The 20,650-nt window shown below is 37.1% G+C and overlaps 1 protein-coding gene across 1 annotated transcript; it reads left to right on the forward strand.

Moving 5' to 3' along the window:
* The first annotated feature begins 1,837 nt into the window (after positions 1-1,837).
* LOC120423261 (TBC1 domain family member 16) lies at positions 1,838-20,207 on the forward strand. Its single transcript, XM_039586993.2, has 7 exons — positions 1,838-2,370; positions 8,823-10,082; positions 13,754-14,255; positions 14,313-14,457; positions 14,538-14,644; positions 14,706-14,887; positions 19,748-20,207. The coding sequence occupies exons 2-7, from the start codon at positions 8,831-8,833 to the stop codon at positions 19,945-19,947; spliced, it is 2,388 nt and encodes a 795-aa protein (XP_039442927.1). The 5' UTR covers positions 1,838-2,370; positions 8,823-8,830; the 3' UTR covers positions 19,948-20,207.
* Positions 20,208-20,650: the final 443 nt, after the last annotated feature.

The following is a 20,650-nucleotide window of genomic DNA, read 5'->3' on the forward strand; positions in this document are numbered from 1 at the left end:
ATCTCAGATATTTCAGTAAAAATTATGTCCGGGTCCATCATGCGACCCATCGTTAGTTAGATAATTGAAAGACCTTTCAAATTAGCCTAAAACATCAAGAATCTGACAACCCTATCAGAAGCTATTAGCACTTAAGTGTTATTTATACACTTTTTGGAGGCTGGATCTCAGATATTTCAGTAAAAATTATGTCCGGGTCCATCATGCGACCCATCGTTAGTTAGATAATCAAAAGACCTTTTAAATGAGTCTAAAACATCAAGGATTTGACAACCCTATCAAAAGTTATTAGCACTTAAGTGTTATTTATATACTTTCTGGAGGCCGGATCTGAGATATTGTGATAAAAATATTGTCTGAATCTTCCATGTGAACTTTCGTTGGATATGTTTTTTATCAGACCTATGCCTATGAGCCAGAAAATTGAAGGTATGCGAACCCTATCAAAAGAAATCAGTAATAAAATTGTTTTGTTAAACATATTAAGGGAATGTTTCTATTTTTACTGAATGTATTGACTTTATGAATGTGAGGAAGGCACCAACCACCTAAAGGTGGATTAAGTATCGTTTTTAAAATTGTTTTTAGAGAACTTTGCTAGACATTACCGTTTTAATGATATTGCCATTTAAAAAAAAAATATGTTGGCCGACTTGTTTTGCTAAGACCGAGCCACGTAGCCCAGTGGTAATGCTTCCGCCTCGTAAGTGGTAGATCGGGGTTCAAATCCCGGCTCGGACCAACACAACTGGTGATCTATTCCTTTCTGGGATCGATTGCTTAGTAAAGGGAAGGTAGTGTATCGTCACAAACTGGACCTTATGACGACACCTTAGGGAGGCGACCTATGGAATGTTAACATTAACCTTAACATGTTAACATTAAGTTGAGAGTGACACTGCCACTGAATCCGCTTTGTAAATGCCGGCCCCGATACTCTTCGAGGGTGTTTACTTTACTTGTTTTGCTATACTGTGCTTCATATTTGAGCAACTTAATCATAACATTATAACTAAACATCACCCCATATTTTAGTGAAATCCGTCCTCAACATGAAAAATATTCCAACGGTCTGATTTTATTGAGCGAAGTTCAAAAAGAGCGATGTCATTACTGTTTGGCGAAATTTTCAAAGCAACTCACATTATTTATTTTATAATACTGTTTCTAGATTTGATTTTTGGGAGGTCTACTTTGCCCAAGTTATTTTTTACTAACATCACCTGAATTTAAGCTTAAAATAATCATGAGTAATGAATGTGACACACACGACTTTTTTTAACGTAACTTGATAATTCGTTATATTCAACTACACCCATACTGTGCCAACTGTGCGATACAATTATTATCAATTGACTGATGGACGAGCTTCATTGAATAAAATTTGAGATGTACAGACAATAAACAAGATACAATTTTATTGTAATAACTCATTAATTATCTTGATGCATTCCGGAATGAACCCTTTCCAATGTTTTAATCAACAAAAATATGCAACTGATAGAAGTCGAATTAGAAATCGTTAACCAAAATTAAAATCAGATTTTTTTTCATAATATTCAAAATATTGAGTTCACATTTTCTAGTTTAATTATCAATCAATTCTTACCCAATAATTTGTAAAAATTATGGAGTGTTCTTTTTTTTATCAAATATTTTACGATATTTTGACAAAGTTTGGAGATTATTTGACCATGTTGAGTAACATCAACAAATTTCATTACATTCTGAACAATCCTACCTCCCTCAATCAAACCAAACAACCCCCCTTTTTTAGACAGATGGGGAGCATGCGCAGTCCCCAAAGGCACATGTCAAAGTGGCCACTTTGGCACCACACTATCATCGCTCGGAACAGTGATATCCTTTACCCGCAGCTGCTGTCGCACAGCCGAATGTCCTTCCATCACAGTGAGTTGGTACGCCGCGAGAAAACATCATCACCGCGTGACGTGAACGTGAAGAATTAATCGATAATCGCGTGACGTGAAAATCGAAATCGGGTGAAAAGTGGTTGAATTTTCGAGCGAATAAAGAGGGTTTTGACCTGCGGAAAATTGGATTAAAATTGTTCACTTTGTGCGGAAGTTTTCACGCAGGAGAAAAGAAAGAAAAGTGATGTGAGAAAAACGCAGAGGAAAAGCATTCGGGGGCTAAGGCGCAGCCACACGCATTTTATGGCAGTATTTTTCCTACAAATCTAGTTACCCAGTGGTTTCCGCAAATCTTGCAATACAAAAACGTAATCGTGAAACGCTCTTAGCCTACTGCTTGAATCAGCAAGCTTTCCCTTAAAAGTTGGGAAGTTACTTTAGTCATAGCAGCAACTTGCTTGGATTATACAATTAGAGGAACGATACTAACCATAAGGTGAGATTTATTTTTGTAGAGCAAAGAAACCTCAAAGTTTTTGGGTCAACTCCCTGCGGAGAGTGCAAGATTTAGTGCTTGCAGAGGAAACCACTTCAATTCTAGAGCATACTCAAATAAAGGTGAAACCACCACTTCAGTGCTATATCATTTCAAAAAGAACCCCCTTTTCAGGCACAGAAAAACATTATGAAGTAATATAATGCGCTATATGTTGTATGGAAGCAATTCCACATTCAGTCAACCGCATGCCAACCAGTTTTTATTTCTCAAACAGAAAGTGAAAAGGAAAAATATTTTTCCTCCCTTTCGACGTCGTTGTCGTCGTTATTTCTTCCTGCAATTTTCCATGAATCTGTGATGACGGCGGCGTTGATGATGGCGTGGGTGGTGACAATTATTACTGTGCCAACCAGGCGAAAACCACCCACCCAACCCGACCTACGTCAGAAATTGTGCATTGAGATGAGATTTAGCTTTATAGCAGCACCACTTGAGCATATTATGATGGGTTTTAAAGCTTCGCAATTTCAAAACGGAAATCAACAGCTCGTAAATCGTGATCGATTGGGCGATTAATGCAGAAAAGGTCGAGCTTGTTGGCTGCTCTGCGGGATGCGACCTTGAGTTATTGGTGGCATGAAGCAGTTTTTTTCATTTTACGAGAGAACGTATCGATTTTCTAGTATTGTGATTGTTCAGCTGTTTTTATTGGCGTGTTGTAGATGAAAAGGTGGTTTGTGTTTCATGGAGACGTAGGGTTTGTCAAACACGTTTTGTTGTTTTGTGTTGAATTCATAAAACTTGATTGATGATCTGTGTGTGTGTGTGTGTGGTCCAATCCAATACCCGCTAACCGGTAGCGAAATTATGGGAAAGTATAGTTTGTATCAGACTTTGTATATGTCGAATGCTGATACAACTTATCGCAGTCCCGGGTATTAGGTGGTGATAGCCCTGGCGCTGCTTCCAACGACCCGTTTCAGAATGACAGAGCTCCTTGCGGTCCAATTCCGAGGTCGCTGGGCATTGTTCGGCCCCGCCTAAACATAGAAGCAAGCATCTGAAGGAAACTCGATCTATATTTAGACTTCCAATCCCGTCAGGCAAATCAGGGATCAGCGCGTATTTAATATGAGAAGATAACATGTTTCAACACTACGGATCAATTCACTGCTAGAGTGTAAACCTTCTGATGGCTGACTGCTTAGCGTCCCAGACCACCAATCCAGAGGTGTGAGTTCGAATCCCACCTGATTCATTTTCGTTTTTGTTCATTTTCAAAGTTCAAATTCCTGATTCCAAATTTCAAAGGTACCGGCCGGGATTTGATCCCTGAACCTTCTGCTTATGAGGCAGAAGCCGTAACCATGAAGCCGCGGAGCCTATATAAAACTTGATTGATGATCTCATTCAAAATTTCATTGTATTAGAAAAACCGTTTTGAATAATACTTGAAAGTTAATTGCTAGAAAGAATACTTCTTTGCAAGATAGATTTAGTATTAGGGGAGAGTGGGGAGACTTGATCCCCGGGGACACTTGATCACAAGCCTGTATTTCGTCAGCATGTGGGTAAAACAATTAGCTTTGTTCTAGAAAGTTGTGTGAAATTAATTAAAACTCATTGTAGAAAACAAAGAAAAAAATTAAAAAAATGTTTAGATTGAGTTACACACATTTTTCTAAAACGAGCTGCATAAAACTTCCAAGAGATCTTTTTTCTTTGTTAAGATATGTATAGAAAACACTCAAAATTTATTCAAAAAAATATTTTTTATACATGAATTGTTTGATAAACTTATCAACTCCAAAACCCTTACGCATTTGATGTTAAATTTATCGTCATACTATTTTTACAATCAATTGTTTAAAAAAGTACGTTTAGGGAGACTTGATCCCTGCATTTTTACAGTCACTGGAATCAGCCTCAAGATTAATTAATTGGGCTGGGTTTTCATACATAGTTTCCTTTAGTATAGTTGTACATAACTTACTGCAGTTTGAACCTTTTTTCAAAAGTTTTGTAAATAAAAATTTCCAGCTTTTGTAATCATGCTTCATTTTGGGCTAAAAAATAATATTTTAAGTTTTTAAATATTTTACATACTAAACTTGTTATATTTTGAACACAAACGTACATTTTTTATGTGAAATTGATGTAATTTAAAGAAAATCAAAAGTTTGGATGAATAAGAAACATTTTGCTTAAGATTTCTTAAAATTTTTGAAAGGGGGATCAAGTTACCCCTAATATTTTTAAAATGCCGGTTTAAAATATTTTTTCAAAACGCTTGGCATGATTCGAAGAGTTCATCTGATGAAATACCCTTATTAACCAAACATAGATGAATGTTTAAGCTTTCAATTCATGAAAAAAGTTCATAATTTTGTGAGAAATTGACAGAGTTGTGTGCGATACAAAAAAAGGGGATCAAGTCTCCCCGCTCTCCCTACATTAAGCTAAACATTCATTTAAAAATAAGGGCCCGATAAAAAAATCAAAAAAAATATTTTTATTTTTGCTCGATGGAAGGTTAGATTTGGAACACAATTTATTAATGAATATCTATATTTATTTTCAAGCTCATCCCAGTGGCAATTAGTGCGGTCGCTTTATTCTAGATAATGATCTAACTTAGGTATTAAAAATAGTTTGATGTCTGGAAGAATCCCCAGAAGTATGAAACATTTAGGTAAATTGGAATAAACAGGATTGTTGTCGTTTCATAAAGCTTTTTCCAATTAAATAGCACTTACCGCTCATATTGAACTGACGCTTTGAAATAATCCATATTTTGCGTGGGAATCGGTCAAACTTAAACATACACAGCAAATTTTGGATCGCCATTTCAGTTAAAAAAAATTAACTGAATGCGATTCAGTAATTATCACTTTTGCTGAAATTCGGTAATGAACAAAAACATTGCTGAAAAATCAGTAACTGCATATCTGTCAAACTGAAATGTCACTTATGACTAATTGTTTGGATGCTGCCGAGAGAAAATCCTTTTTCAAACATGTTGGGTTTTTTTATTTTGTATTGTGATCTTCAGAAACCAAGGTAAGAAAAATGTTTATGTTAACAAATGCCTCGACCTTTTTTTAAGGTTTTGACGATTGATGAAATAAATGTATAATTAACAGTACTGGAAACATTTTCAGTGACAAGCAAAATCAAATTTTGATAACTGAAATACCAGCAACGATTGCTGAATCTTCAGCAAATGATCTGTCAAACTGCCACAAGAAAATTACTGAACTTTCAGCAAAACAATAACACTTTGTAAAGTTATGAAATATATTATAAAATTCGATGCAATTCATGTGAAATAAATTATTATTTGCGTCAGGGGTGCCCAAAGTTTTAAAATGGCTGGTCAAATTTCAAAAATTATTTATTTGAAAATGTTAAATATGTTATTTTAATCTATCAAACTTTAAAATACATTTATCAGTTGAAGTTTTTTGATATTTCAGGTTTTTCCTAACATTTACGACATTTTCGCCGTTTTTAAATAAAAGAAAACAGAAAAATACATTTTGTCATCAGTTTTGTTCAAAAATGATAATTGGATGAAATTTATTAAAAAAAAAAACGAATACAACAAAATATGCAAAAAATGTTATTCAAAACCTTTTTATAGCAATTTTCGCGCCTCATATTAATTGAAATCAGGCTATACAATATTTTTGTAAGAAGTTAAATCTCTGCAAAATGATTGTTCATTAGGGTGACAAGAAAAAATTAAAATTTTGGAAAATCTCAAGAGATACCCCCTGGCTCGATTCTTTAAGCAATAATTAGTAACTGTGCCAATTTTGAGCCAAATTGGTTAAGGTTTAAGGGTCACTTTTTATCGTTTAAGTTTATATGCACGCAAAAAAGGAGTTCGCGTAAACGTGAACAGAGTTCATGCCAACGGGAACCAGGAAGAAAACTGTTCAACTTTTATGGTGCAAAATTCAAAATTGCACCATGAAAGATGAAAACTTTTCTTCCTGGTTCCCGTTGGCATGAACTCTTTTGACGTTTACGTTAACTCATTTTTTTGAGAGTGGGGAAAATCGCGAAAATATATGGGGAAAACGTCGCTTCAGAATTTTAGCAGTAAGTGGCGCAGGTCTCGCCCAAAATTGCCCAAGTGTGAGATTCTTGTAGGAAATTCAATTTCCTACAACTTTGTTGAAGGGTGCAATATGATCTGGGTTGATCCTCATGAGTTATTAGCAATGCAATGTATATAGGAAGTATATAAGAAAATGCTTTTTACTAAAATATTGGTAATTCTCTACCAATTTACACGAAAACAGAAAAAGTTGCCCCGACCCCTCTTCGATTTGCGTGAAACTTTTTTCTATTCGGTAACTTTTGTCCCTGATCACGAATCCGAGGTTCGTTTTTTGATACCTCGTGACGGAGGTGCGGTACGACCCCTTCAATTTTTGAGCATGCTAAAAAAAAGGTGTTTTTCAATAATTTGCAGCCTGAAACGGTGATGAGATAGAAATTAGGTGTCAAAGGGACTTTTATGTAAAATTAGACGCCCGATTTGATGGCGTACTCAGAATTACTAAAAACGTTTTTAAAACTCTGCCATTTTCCGTTACTCGACTGTAAAAAAAAATTGGAACATGCCATTTTATGGGAAATTCAATGTACTTTTCGAATCATTGACCCAGAAAGGTCATTTTTTCATTTAGAAGAAAAAATTTCATTTCAAAATTTCGTGTTTTTCTAACTTTGCAGGGTTATTTTTTAGAGTGTAAAGTGTGTTTACTTATTGCGCTTCTCTTTGTTTCGTCTTCCGTGCCTGTCGTGAGTGACCACGAATTTGTCTAATTTTACATAAAAGTCCCTTTGACACCAACTTTCTATCTCATCACCGTTTCAGACTGCAAATTATTGAAAAACACCTTTTTTTCGCATGTTCAAAAATGGAAGGGGTCGTACCGCCCCTCCGTCACGAGATACCAAAAAACGGACCTCGAATTCGTGATCAGGGACACAATTTACTCCTTAGGGCAAAGTTTCACGCAAATCGAAGAGGGGTCGGGGCAACTGCTGTGTGAGTTGGCGGAGAATTACCCATATCACAAAAAAAACAGGATCAACTCGAATCGTTTTGCACCCTTCGACAAAGTTGTAGAAAATTAAATTTTCTGCAAGAATATCAAACTTGGATAATTTTGGGCGAGATCCGCGCCACCTGACAAAAAAATACTGAAACGATGTTTTTCTGCATACATTTTTGTGATTTCCCCCATATTAACTTCAACGATAAAAAGCGACCTCCTGATCTTAAATGATTTGGCTAAAAATTAGCACAGATACTTACTTTTGCCTAAGGAATCGATTCAGAGGATTGTCACCCAGTTCAGGAGACTTTCGAATTCATATGGATTACTTATATGTTTGCTATTTTTACAGTTTTCAATATTGTTTGAATTTTATGTTCCTCGACTCCAGGCAGCAGGCTTGGCCAAATGGTTACGCTGAACAGCAACGCCAACTTTGAGCTTCATCGAAAAAAATAATGATTTCGAAAGCTGATACCGATACGAATGACTAATTTGGACACGTTGCTTCCCCCAGGATAAAAATAACTTGATAAATATTCCCCATTCTCACAACCATCCTTCAACACCCGTGTAGGAGGCTGATATCATACCATGGATTTCTTCCTCTAATATACAAATAAAAATGACCCCACGTGTGGGATATTGATTTTTATCACCAAATTCCCTTGCTACTGCTAACAAGCTCTAACAATCGGCTGACCAAAAATCTCACAGAGGGAAAAAGTATCCTGTTGCTCTCAATCTCATGAGTCGAGTCCACTGGGAATAAAAAGTTGTAACTTCTGTTCCGATACGCTGTTTCTTCTTTTCTTGCACAACATTAATGAAACGACGAAACGGAACAACAACCTTGGTCATTTCCTTTACATTCATTAATGCGGTTGGCTCTATTTATCTACGACCAATCGTTATCGCCCTAATGAGTTCGATGGAAATCGTTAGCTCTTAACCCTCAACTTTTTTTTGTTTTTTTTTTTTCATTTGTTTGACCCATGTTTACGAGTTAATTTGACATCCTTTGTTCAACGGAAAACATATTTTGGGTGTTCTTCTCTTGTTTTTACTTTGTATATTTAAATTTATCATTTTTATTATGTTTTTCATTTTCTGTTTTTGAATTTGATTGAAATGATTCGTTTTTTTTTGTCAGTCATATATGTTTAATATTCCTCAGTCACGGCCAAACATGACCTCAACAAAATTATTTATTTATGAAATTTAAGGTAAAAGCTTGTCTAGAAGTCTAGAGTTTTTTTGAATAGGTCCTATATTCATATGAAAGACAATAGACAACAGTAGTTGAGTGGTAGAGGGTTAATAGCCATGCGTCTCCATTGACATACTTTTCCTCTTTTTTCGTCCGTTTTTCAGATCTCAAAATGCCCATCGTAAGCATTCTGAAGCGCGCGTCCAGTTACATCATGGGCAGTGACGAGGACGGCGATGAGGGCAACAACGAGATGGTGTACGAGGACAACGAGGTCCTGTTCTGCAAGAACAACATTTGCGTCCATCCACCGGCGGTGATTCGGCAGGAATCCGATGTGCTGCACTATCCGGGCTATTTGACCGTAACCACAAAGACTTTTATCGATCAGTATAACAATGCAAAGCGACCAACGCTGTTTCTCACGTGGATCCCGAACTCGACGTTGAGAAAGTGTCCGTCGACGGTGGAGAATGTGGGGTTTTTCAGGTGTAACAGCTTGAGTGAGAACAAACTAAAGTTACATCAACAGCACGAACAGCTTAAATTGCAACAGAAGGAACAACTTCAAAAGGGCGAAGGACTTGCAGGTCACTCCGTTCCGGAAAAGCCCGGTGAAAATCCGTTCGTCACGACGATCAAGATCGCAAACACAAATCCATTCCTGGAACCGTACAACGACACACTGGCGCAGACTTCGAGCGATGCCAAGTCGATGAACTGCTCGGACTACTCGGAAACCATCAGCATCAGTTCCAGCTCGGACAAGGCCAGTCTCTGCAACAGCAACGAATACAGCCGTGAAGACGTGCACGACGACGAAGAAGACGAAGGCATCATAACCTCCGAGACGAACATGTCCACCAGCATCGTCGAAGAGTCTACCGAAGAGCAGGAATTGAAAACCGAACTTCAACCGTTGATCGAAACGGAAGAAAGCGCCAAAGCGGCCAGCTCCGCCAAGGTGTTACCCTCGCAAACTTCGGTCACCTCGGTCAACATCACGATCGCCAGTCCACACATCCAAAACGTAGACATTCCACCCCCGGACGCCGTCCTTCCGCCCAACGAGCGCTTCATGCGATCCCTGTCCGTGTCCTCAAGCGACGAAAACAACCCCAACTGGATGTCCCCCGAGCTCCTCGCGTACAAGCACAATCTGGCCTTCCCGGAGAGTGCTTCCGCGTCGCCGATCGTCAACCGGAAGACCCCGCTCAAGTGTCGAAGGTTCTCGGTGGACCTTAGTCAGATGCGTGCGCTGAGGCTGTTCTTCAACGACGAGAACTGCACGTCCGGACAGTTGGTGATTGCGTCCCGTGAGTCGCAGTATAAGATACTGCACTTTCACCACGGCGGGCTGGACCATCTGGCGCAGGTGCTGCACCAGTGGCACTGCTTGCTGCACAACATTAAGCTGGCGCCGGGTAAGAGAAGGGTGGCATGGTTTGTTTGTTGAGGTGCAAACACCATGCGTCTCCATCAAAAAGTGTCTGAGAAAAGCAAGATCAAGCCAAGATGGAGGAGACGCATGGTTGGTTATCTTTTCATTAGAAGTTATTTTCGTTCAAAAATTCACACAATTTCTTTTTGTCAATTTAAACAACATTGTTTGTTGTGCTGCGCTGAACATCAACAATGATTCCAAGTCAAACCAGCAGGATACATATCAAAGGTGATCCGATGTGCCTCAAATTAGGCATGACTGATCCCTGGCCAAAATAATTAGTTTTTGAATGGTGGAAAAAAATTGAGCTCATAAGAGCTTTCGGGCCAAATGTGGAAAATAGGATATAAACAAAAAAATCTACATAACAAACTGTGTGTTGTTAATCTGGACTTCTTTTAACTGGGGCTCGATATTTGCTCCGTAGCCCAGTTAAAAAGCAGAAAAACGTCAAAAAACCAAAACAAACCGAAATGACCGAGGGGTTGGTAGTTGCAAAAATCAAGTTCAACAACAAAAAAAACCTTTTTTAAGCCATTTTTTAAATTTTTAAGTTGATTTTTAATTAATGAAAAATAAGAAGTAAACATAGTTAACACGCAGAAAAATATTTTGTAGAAACAGCCTGTACGAGGTTTGATTCAACAAAATTTTTGTTGAATATAATCAACGCCAATTTTGCGTTGAAACAAACCTTGATTTTCTCAATTCAACAAAAATATTTTGTTGTTTTGAAAAAGTTGCTTTGACGTTTAGCGTTGATTCAACAAAAATCTTGAATTTCAAATCAACAAAACGTTTTGTTGATTCAAATATACCTTATTTTTCTGCGTGAACAAATTCACTTTAGTTTTTATGTTTCTTCAGGAAAATATCATTCATCGGTGGTCCCCTCGGCATTTTTCGTTCAGCCCAGTTAACGAACAAGTATTGTACTTGGCACCATGAAAAAAGGGCTCTTTCCCGACATTTTGCGGGGTCCGGCAAAATATTTCATCGGGGGTCTAGAGCAACTTGTTTTCTCAAATTTTTTTTCGATTTTATAGGATTTTTCTTCAGAAAAGTCGACGAAAATCGATGAGTTCATGTTCTTATGAATATGCCTCAAGAGACTTTAAATTATATATTTGACCTCCAATAAAAAGTTTCCAAACGAAATTTACAACATTTCTAGTTTTCTTTGAAATAACCCCAAAATCCAAGGTGGAAAGCTCAATATGACCGACTAAACATCTTTTTTTTTTGTTTGCACTTGATGCTATTTGAAATGTTAGCATCGAAATGAATAATTTAGAGTCTCGAGGCATGTTATAAGAAATTTTATGGATATGACTCATCGATTTTAATTGACTTTTCTGAAAAATTCTACAAAATCGAAAAAAATGCTTCAAACCCACACTTCTTTCATGGTGCCAAATATCAGACTTGCCGAATTTTTTATCTTAATTTCTCGAAAAAATACACCGTGGGAACAAGAAAAAATGAAAATTTTGGAAAATCGTAAGAGGTACCCCTTGGCTCGATTCTTGAGCAAATTTTATGTTCCTCGAGCCAAATCGGTTAAAGGTTAAAGGTCGCTTTTATCGTTGAAGTTGTATGGGAAAATTAGCAAAAATGTATAAGGGTAATTCTCCGCCAACTCACACAGCAGTTGCCCCGACCCCTCTTCGATTTGCGTGAAACTTTGTCCTAAGGGGTAACTTTTGTCCCTGATCACGAATCCGAGGTCCGTTTTTTGATATCTCGTGACGGAGGGGCGGTACGACCCCTTCCATTTTTGAACATGCGAAAAAAGAGGTGTTTTTCAAAAATTTGCAGCCTGAAACGGTGATGAGATAGAAATCTGGTGTCAAAGGGACTTTTATGTAAAATTAGACGCCCAATTTGATGGCGTACTCAGAATTCCGAAAAAACGTATTTTTCATCGAAAAAAACACTAAAAAAGTTTTAAAAATTCTCCCATTTTCCGTTACTCGACTGTAAAAAATTTTGGAACATGTCATTTTATGGGAAATTTAATGTACTTTTCGAATCTACATTGTCCCAGAAGGGTCATTTTTTCATTTAGAACAAAATTTTTCATTTTAAAATTTCGTGTTTTTTCTAACTTTGCAGGGTTATTTTTTAGAGTGTAACAATGTTCTACAAAGTTGTAGAGCAGACAATTACAAAAATTTTGATATATAGACATAAGGGGTTTGCTTATAAACATCACGAGTTATCGCGATTTTACGAAAAAAAGTTTTGAAAAAGTTGGTCGTCATCGATCATGGCCGTTCATGGTCACTCGCGACAGACACGGACGACGAAACAAAGAGAAACGCAAAAAGTAACTTTTTCAAAACTTTTTTTCGTAAAATCGCGATAACTTGTGATGTTTATAAGCAAAACCCTTATGTATATATATTAAAATTTTTGTAATTGTCTGCTCTACAACTTTGTAGAACATTGTTACACTCTAAAAAATAACCCTGCAAAGTTAGAAAAAACACGAAATTTTAAAATGAAAAATTTTGTTCTAAATGAAAAAATGACCCTTCTGGGACAATGTAGATTCGAAAAGTACAATAAATTTCCCATAAAATGACATGTTCCAAAATTTTTTACAGTCGAGTAACGGAAAATGGGAGAATTTTTAAAACTTTTTTAGTGTTTTTTTCGATGAAAAATACGTTTTTTCGGAATTCTGAGTACGCCATCAAATCGGGCGTCTAATTTTACATAAAAGCCCCTTTGACACCAGATTTCTATCTCATCACCGTTTCAGGCTGCAAATTTTTGAAAAACACCTCTTTTTTCGCATGTTCAAAAAAGGAAGGGGTCGTACCGCCCCTCCGTCACGAGATATCAAAAAACGGACCTCGGATTCGTGATCAGGGACAAAAGTTACCCCTTAGGACAAAGTTTCACGCAAATCGAAGAGGGGTCGGGGCAACTTTTCCCGATTTCGTGTGAGTTGGTAGAGAATTACCCATAAGAAAACGAAAAAAAATTGAAATTGTATGACAAAAAACTTTGTCTAAGACCGCAAAACGTTCCGAGTTATTAGACGTTTTTGTATGAAAAATGTTTTTTTTCGCCAACTTCAACGATAAAAACCTTTGACCCTCAACCGATTTCGCTCAAATTTCTCTCAGTTAATTATTTTTGCCTAAGGAACCGAATCAGCGGATATCCCTGAGGTCGATTTTTTTTAATTGCCACCCTAGTGGGTAATCAACAAACAAAAAAAAAATGGCGAGTCCAAATATTTTCTCTAATTTAAGTCAAATCAGAGCTCTTTTGATCTGAATCCAGCTGGTTTGAGATTTTGTTTAAAATCCAGTATTGTTCAGTTCTGATATTTTCAAGTTCAGAAAAAAAAATTTCTTATATATATTTGATACGACGATATTTTGGATACTATTAAGCTGATTTGAATATCTCTCCTAGAAAAGTTATGGAATTTTAAAATCAAAAGATAAATTGAAAAGAAGAAAAAAATGTTTGTTTCCCTATGAAGTTCATTTATTTTCGTTTAATTTTTTTAAACATCAGAAATTTTTCAGATTTGTGATAATTTCTTTTTTCAGTTTTATCATAATAGGTTAAATTCAATGAATTCAATTCATTTTTTTTTCAATTTTCAACTACTACCTCTTACTCCCCCAGGCCAAGACGAACCGAACCAGCCGTACCGCCAGTTCATGGTGTGCCGTCCGGAGGTGCGCAAGTCCGAACTCCACCCCGAGGAGAACAAGGTCAACAAGATCACCACCGACTACTTTTACGGCACGTTGCTCAACGAGAAGGGCCAAATCGAGGACGACCTGCAGCTGCGCAAGTGCGTCTTCTTTGGCGGCCTCGAGAAGAGCCTGCGCAAAACGGTGTGGCCGTTCCTGCTGCACTGCTACAGCACCAGCTCGACGTTCGAGGACCGGGCGGCGCTGGCGGAGATTCGCCGTCAGGAGTACGAGGAAATCACCCGGCGGCGGCTGTACTCGATGTCCCCGGAGGCGCAGGCCCAGTTCTGGCGTACGGTTCAGTGCGTCATCGAGAAGGACGTGGTGCGTACCGATCGTGGGAATCCGTTCTTTGCCGGCGAGGACAACCCGAACATTGACACGATGAAGAACATTTTGCTGAACTATGCGTTCTACAACCCGGGAATGTCGTAAGTTTAAGGTTGAACTTTTGAAAGTATTCGTTTGCTGACGATTTTGTTCCGTAGTTACACGCAAGGGATGAGCGACCTGCTGGCACCGGTTCTGTGCGAAATCAAAAACGAATCTGAAACGTTCTGGTGCTTTGTGGGACTTATGCAGCGGGCAATCTTTGTCTGCACACCAACCGACAACGACATTGATCGAAATTTGGTAAGTTTGAGTTTGAAACACCATGTGTCTCCATTGAAAGCTATTCAGCTTTCCAAACTAACTTTTTCACTATTTTTCAGTGCTACCTGAGGGAATTGATACGATTGATGGTTCCTAGTTTCTACAAGCATCTACAAAAGCACACCGACGCCATGGAATTGCTGTTTTGTCATCGCTGGATACTGCTGTAAGAAGTTCTTTAAACTTTTGAGAAAAAAACCCACATCTCATTCAAATATTCTTTGCAGCTGCTTCAAGCGCGAATTTACGGAAGCCGTGGCCATCCGGATGTGGGAGGCGTGCTGGTCCAATTACCTGACCGACTACTTCCACCTGTTTCTGTGTTTGGCCATCATCGCGGTGTACGCCGACGACGTGATTGCTCAAGATTTGCGCACCGACGAGATGCTGCTGCACTTTAGCTCGTTGGGTGAGTGTGGATTGGACTTTTATTGAAGCAAACATTTTTAAACATTGTTAATATTTTGCGTGATGAATTTTCAAACTTGATACCTCTGGAGATTGCTGAAATCATGAAATATCTTTATGAAACTGTCAAGAGTAATGGAAAGTAATGGAGCCTAATGAGATTGTTGATGTCCTTAAGGGCTCAGTTTCATCAAGATACAATAGATTTGGAACCCCTGAATATGCTCCAATCGACACAACTAAATGTTAGTGGATTTCCTGCCAATAAATAAAATTATGAGTTACGGGTATAGATGCTATGAGACCATCTTAATGTAGGTATGCACTTCGGAAGAAACCGGTCAAGAAAAATTTTAAATTGGCAGCAGCGGTACCGAAAGCAAGTCAGAGAGGGTGAAAAAAGCTCCAATAAAACGTTCCCTCTCTATTCTGCCGTTCGTAAAGGAGCAATTCCATGCCAAATAGGGAATCGGTTGTACCCGACCCTCTCCGATTTCAATGAAACTTTGTAGACATGTTATCCTTCGCTTATATAAGCCATTTTTGTGTATATGGAGCCAGTTCCACTCGATAATGACATTTGAGAAGGGCGTAAGTGTTTTAAATATTTTTGTTATTCGGAATTTAAATATTTCTGTATTTCGAAGCCGTTGCATCGTATCAAAAAGTGGTCAAAGACAAACTTGTAGGAAATTTGACGGGCTTTTCGATAAAAATACACTGAAAGAAAAAAACACTCAACTTTTATGAGATTTTTTGATTTTTAAGTTTAAAAGTCAAATTTGAGGGGGAGCCCACGATTTTTTTTCGTTCAAAATTTTTGTGAAGACAGCCTAAGATGTTACAAAAAGACTCACGAAAAATGCAGGATGGAGCAACTCACCTAAAAAAATACAAAAATCATTTACTGAAACTTTTTTTTTGAAAAATGCTCTAAACGTTAAAGTTTTCAAAAACCGAATACGGGAATCGATTCTCCAGACAATTTTACATAAAAGTCTCCATATTGACCATTGTCCTAAGTCCAATCCTTGTAAAGTTACAGCGGTTTTAAAAAGAAAAATTTTGAAAAAATAGGTTTTTTGATGGTTTTTGGCAATTTCTATATGACAGACTTAATTTTTCAGTCTCGTAAATATTTTTACCGGAAAGCTCGTCCAATTTCCCATAAGTTTGTCTTTGACCACATTTCAATTGGATGTATGAGCTTACAGATTTACCTAATTTACTATCCAGGTTACTGTACTACACTGAAAAAATATGATGTTTTCAATTATGAGCAATGTAGCAATGTAGCTTATATCTGCAAGCTCATACTTCCAATTTAAATGTTGTCAAAGACAAACTTATGGGAAATTTGACGAGCTTTCCGGTAAAAATATTTACGAGACTGAAAAATTAAGTCTGTCATATAGAAATTGCCAAAAACCATCAAAAAACCTATTTTTTCAACATTTTTATTTTTAAAACCGCTGTAACTTTACAAGGATTGGACTTAGGACAATGGTCAATATGGAGACTTTTATGTAAAATTGTCTGGAGAATCGATTCCCGTATTCGGTTTTTGAAAACTTTGACGTTTAGAGCACTTTTCAAAAAAAACAGTTTCAGTAAATGATTTTTGTATTTTTTTAGGTGAGTTGCTCCATCCTGCATTTTTCGTGAGTCTTTTTGTAACATCTTAGGCTATCTTCACAAAAATTTTGAACGAAAAAAAATCGTGGGCTCCCCCTCAAATTTGACTTTTAAACTTAAAAATCAAAAAATCTCATAAAAGTTGGGTGTTTTTTTCTTTTCTTTCTTATAGGTTTTCGGTGCCCTCTCCCCGTGCCATACCTTCACACTTAGGAGACCCGGGAGGCGGAGTCTTGTCGCAAAAAGAACGATACACGCCTGTGGATCCGTTGACGAAACCGCAAGGTTTAAGAGGGCCACATAATAAGGTGTTACGTCGATTCCGTTTTTTTTTTTTTTTTTTTTTTTTTTTCAGTGTATTTTTATCGAAAAGCCCGTCAAATTTCCTACAAGTTTGTCTTTGACCACTTTTTGATACGATGCAACGGCTTCGAGATACAGAAATGTTTAAATTCCGAATTACAAAAATATTTAAAACACTTACGCCCTTCTCAAATGTCATTATCGTGTGGAACTGGCTCCATATACACAAAAATGGCTTATATAAGCGTAGGATAACATGTCTACAAAGTTTCATTGAAATCGGAGAGGGTCGAGAAAAAAGTACCTGAAAAATTCCTGTTTTGGGCTGGAATTGCACAAAGCTGTTTCTTGACCCCCTTCTTTTGAAGAGCATACCGGCCCTAAGCAACCATGCGCACCCACGAATACATATGAGAGTCTCAAACATAAGGGAGTGCTCTTGTTTGAGTATTTTTGAATCCCCCGTAGATACAATTGGGTGCGCATGGTTGTGCCCAAAATGTGGGCATTAGAGGGTTAAGATAATTTCACAACATTCATTCTCAAAATTTACAATTTAATTTATTGGAAGGAAATTCAATAAAAATCAATTCTGTTGTCGTTATGGCCGTAGAAGGTCACCCGAAGCAGACAAGAACGTAAAAACAAAGAGACACAAAAAAGTAACTTCTTAAGTATATACACAGAAAAAAATGATGGTAATATTCATCAGGAAATGGTGACAGATTTTGTGGTAAAAAAAAATGATTAATTTTACTCCAGCAAATGATGAATTTTCATCAGTTTTTTTATGAATATTCATCAGGTTCACATTTTTACACACTTTTTATGTAATATTACTCAAAAAAGAGGTAATATTCAAACTACCATATTTTCAACATTCCAAAATACAACTTTTTTTGTGTATAGAGCAATTTCAGCTCAAATCAGGATTTTTTCTGGTACTTTTGTACCCGACCCTCTCCGATTTCAATGAAACTTTGTAGACATGTTATCCTAGGCCTATATAAGTCATTTTTGTGTATATGGAGCCAATAGTACTCGAAAATAACATTTGAGAAGGGCGTAAGGTATTTAAATATTTTAGTATTTTGCAATTTAAAAATTACTGTATCTCGAAGCCGTTGCATCGTATCAAAAAGTGGTCAAAGACAAACTTGTAGGAAATTGGACGGGCTTTCTGATAAAAATACACTGAAACAAAAATACACGCCACTTTTATGTCATTTTTCAATTTTTATGTTTAAAAGTTAAATTTGAAGGTGATGTCACGATTTTTTTTCGCTCAAAATTTTTGAGGAAATACCCTAAGATGTTACAAAGAAACTGACGAAAAATGCAGGATGGTATGTCTCTCCTAAAAAATACAAAAATCATTTACTAAAACTGTTTTTTTTTTAAAGTGGTCTAAACGTCAAAATTTTTAAAAACCGGTAGTGGGAATCGATTCCCCAGATAATTTTACATAAATGTCTCCATATTGACCATTGTCCTATGTCCAATACTTGGGAAGATACAGCGGTTTTAAAAATAAAAATGTTGAAAAAACGGGATTTTTGGTGGTTTTTGGCATTTTCTATATGACAGACTTGGTTTTTCAGTCTCGTAAATATTTTTACCGGAAAGCTCGTCCAATAGAGGAGAAAAGCAACTCGCGACAAAATTTTGAGGCTAGGAATTTTGACAGGTATGATTTTCATAAAGTATTCGCCTCCTTTTCTCTCCCACAGAAAACCTGGGAACGAGGTAACTGTCAAACTAGGCCAAAATGTTAAAGTCACTCACAAAATGAACTTTGAGTGATTTGAGTTCATTTCTGCCGTCACGATTTTCTCCTCTATTTCCCATAAGTTTGCCTTTGACAGCTTACCTTTACATAACACCTCTATAGAGGAAAAAATCGTGACGTCAGAAATGAACTCAAATCACTCAAAGTTCATTTTGTGAGTGACTTCAACAGTTTGATCTAGTTTGACAGCCATCGTCCGCAGTTTTTTGTGGGAGAGAAAAAGAAGCGAATACTTTATGGAAATCACACCTGTCGAAATTCCTAGCCTCAAATTTTTATCGCGAGTTGCTTTTCTCTATTTTTCTATTTTTCTCTATATTTTAACCATCTGTGCCAATTTTGAGCGAAATTGGTTGAGATTAACCCATTGATACCCGAGCCTAAAGTTGGAGAAAAAATGACAAAAATTACTTTTTTAAATCAATAATAACATTTCAGGTTCAAGTTTTACAGCTTTGGTATGTTCTACAAAGTTGTAGAGCATTACATTTTCAATGAGAATCTCACTTTTGGGAATATTTGGATGGAAGTACCGTACCGTGCAGACCACAGCGTAAGAAAGTTGGGTTTTCCATACATTTTTTCGATTTTTGCCATACAAACTTCACCTTCGAGTATGAATACGTTAATGTTGAACTCAAGGAACAATATTCAGCTTGTGGAACGAGGTTTTGAGAAAAAGTCTTATATTCTGGGCACCCTACCCTGAATACACGTTGAAAATAGTTATCACGAAATGCTACATTATTACAGTTATGCTGCTATCAAAAATTTGTAAAATATCAATGAATTTATGAAAATATTTGTTTTCCTGCATTCTACTTTTTTAACCGATGTGTGGTCCAAAAATTGAAATAAATTTCTATGAACATTTTAATTTTAGTGAATACATTTTTTGTCCCTTATTTTTTAAGGGGCTGGACAGAAATTTGAAATAAAATTTACATTGGCCTATATTAATAACCAAGCTTCTCCCTCGAAATTTGCTCTACAGATCATTGCAATGGAATTGCAATGAAATTGAATCTGAAGAAATAAACATGAAACCAAAATATTTCAACAAATGTACTAATAACCAGTGATGCTCTGTAAAAAAAATAAGTTGAATCATTTGATATGTTTTTTCCATTCCAGCCATGTACATGGACGGTCAGCTGATCCTGCGCAAGGCCCGCGGTCTGCTGTTCCAGTTCCGCCAGTTTCCGAAAATTCCGTGCACACTGTCTGGCCTCTGCAAGCGGTGCGGCCCCGGCATGTGGGACTCGGGCCACCATCCGTCGATCGAGTGCATCGGCCACCTGGACCACGAAACGTGTGCGCTCGCCGTGGATTAAAGGAATTGATTTTTTTTAAAGAGGAAAGTGTGTGATTGTGATGTGAGAGAAGAGAGATCTGATGCTTTATTTTTATTAGTTTAGCACTATGAAAAAACAAGAGAAGAATTAATCGATTTAGACACATGCAGCAACTGCTTCGTAGATAAGATTATTTATTGCAAAATCAAACCAGAAAACTCTTTAGCTCTCCAAAATAGTCGTTATTTTACTGTTGAACGGATAAAAAGACAAGCACTTTAAGCTATAGTATGATGAGTTACTATTAGTGTGGTTCATGGCCCCTTGGAAATGCAAAAATGTCAGCTAGACCGTTGCATTGTTGATAAAATCATTGTTCTATGTCTACAGAAGCTCCCCTGAAATTTTCAGCCAATTTGGTTCAGGATTCATTGAAGCTCTTTAGCATTTAAGTTTGTATGCGATTTTCATAGAGAATCTTCACCTTTCTACATTTTCTGACCGCAAAAATCATCTACTGAACCAAAATGTCTGAAACCTTAGATATATATCAATTATAATATGGGGAACAATTTTCTAGAACACCCCAAGTTGATCTAAGCCGAACTGACTTAGTTATAAGTGGATTAAGTGAAGGTGTCGATGTTGTATTTTCCAAAGGGCCTCTTTCGCCAAATTTTCACCTGATGGCTCACTTTGATCGATGGCAAATCGTTTGACAACTTGTTTGTTGTTGATGTCA

The sequence above is a fragment of the Culex pipiens genome, chromosome 2, assembly GCF_016801865.2.
Source record: "Culex pipiens pallens isolate TS chromosome 2, TS_CPP_V2, whole genome shotgun sequence".
Lineage (NCBI taxonomy): Eukaryota > Metazoa > Arthropoda > Insecta > Diptera > Culicidae > Culex > Culex pipiens.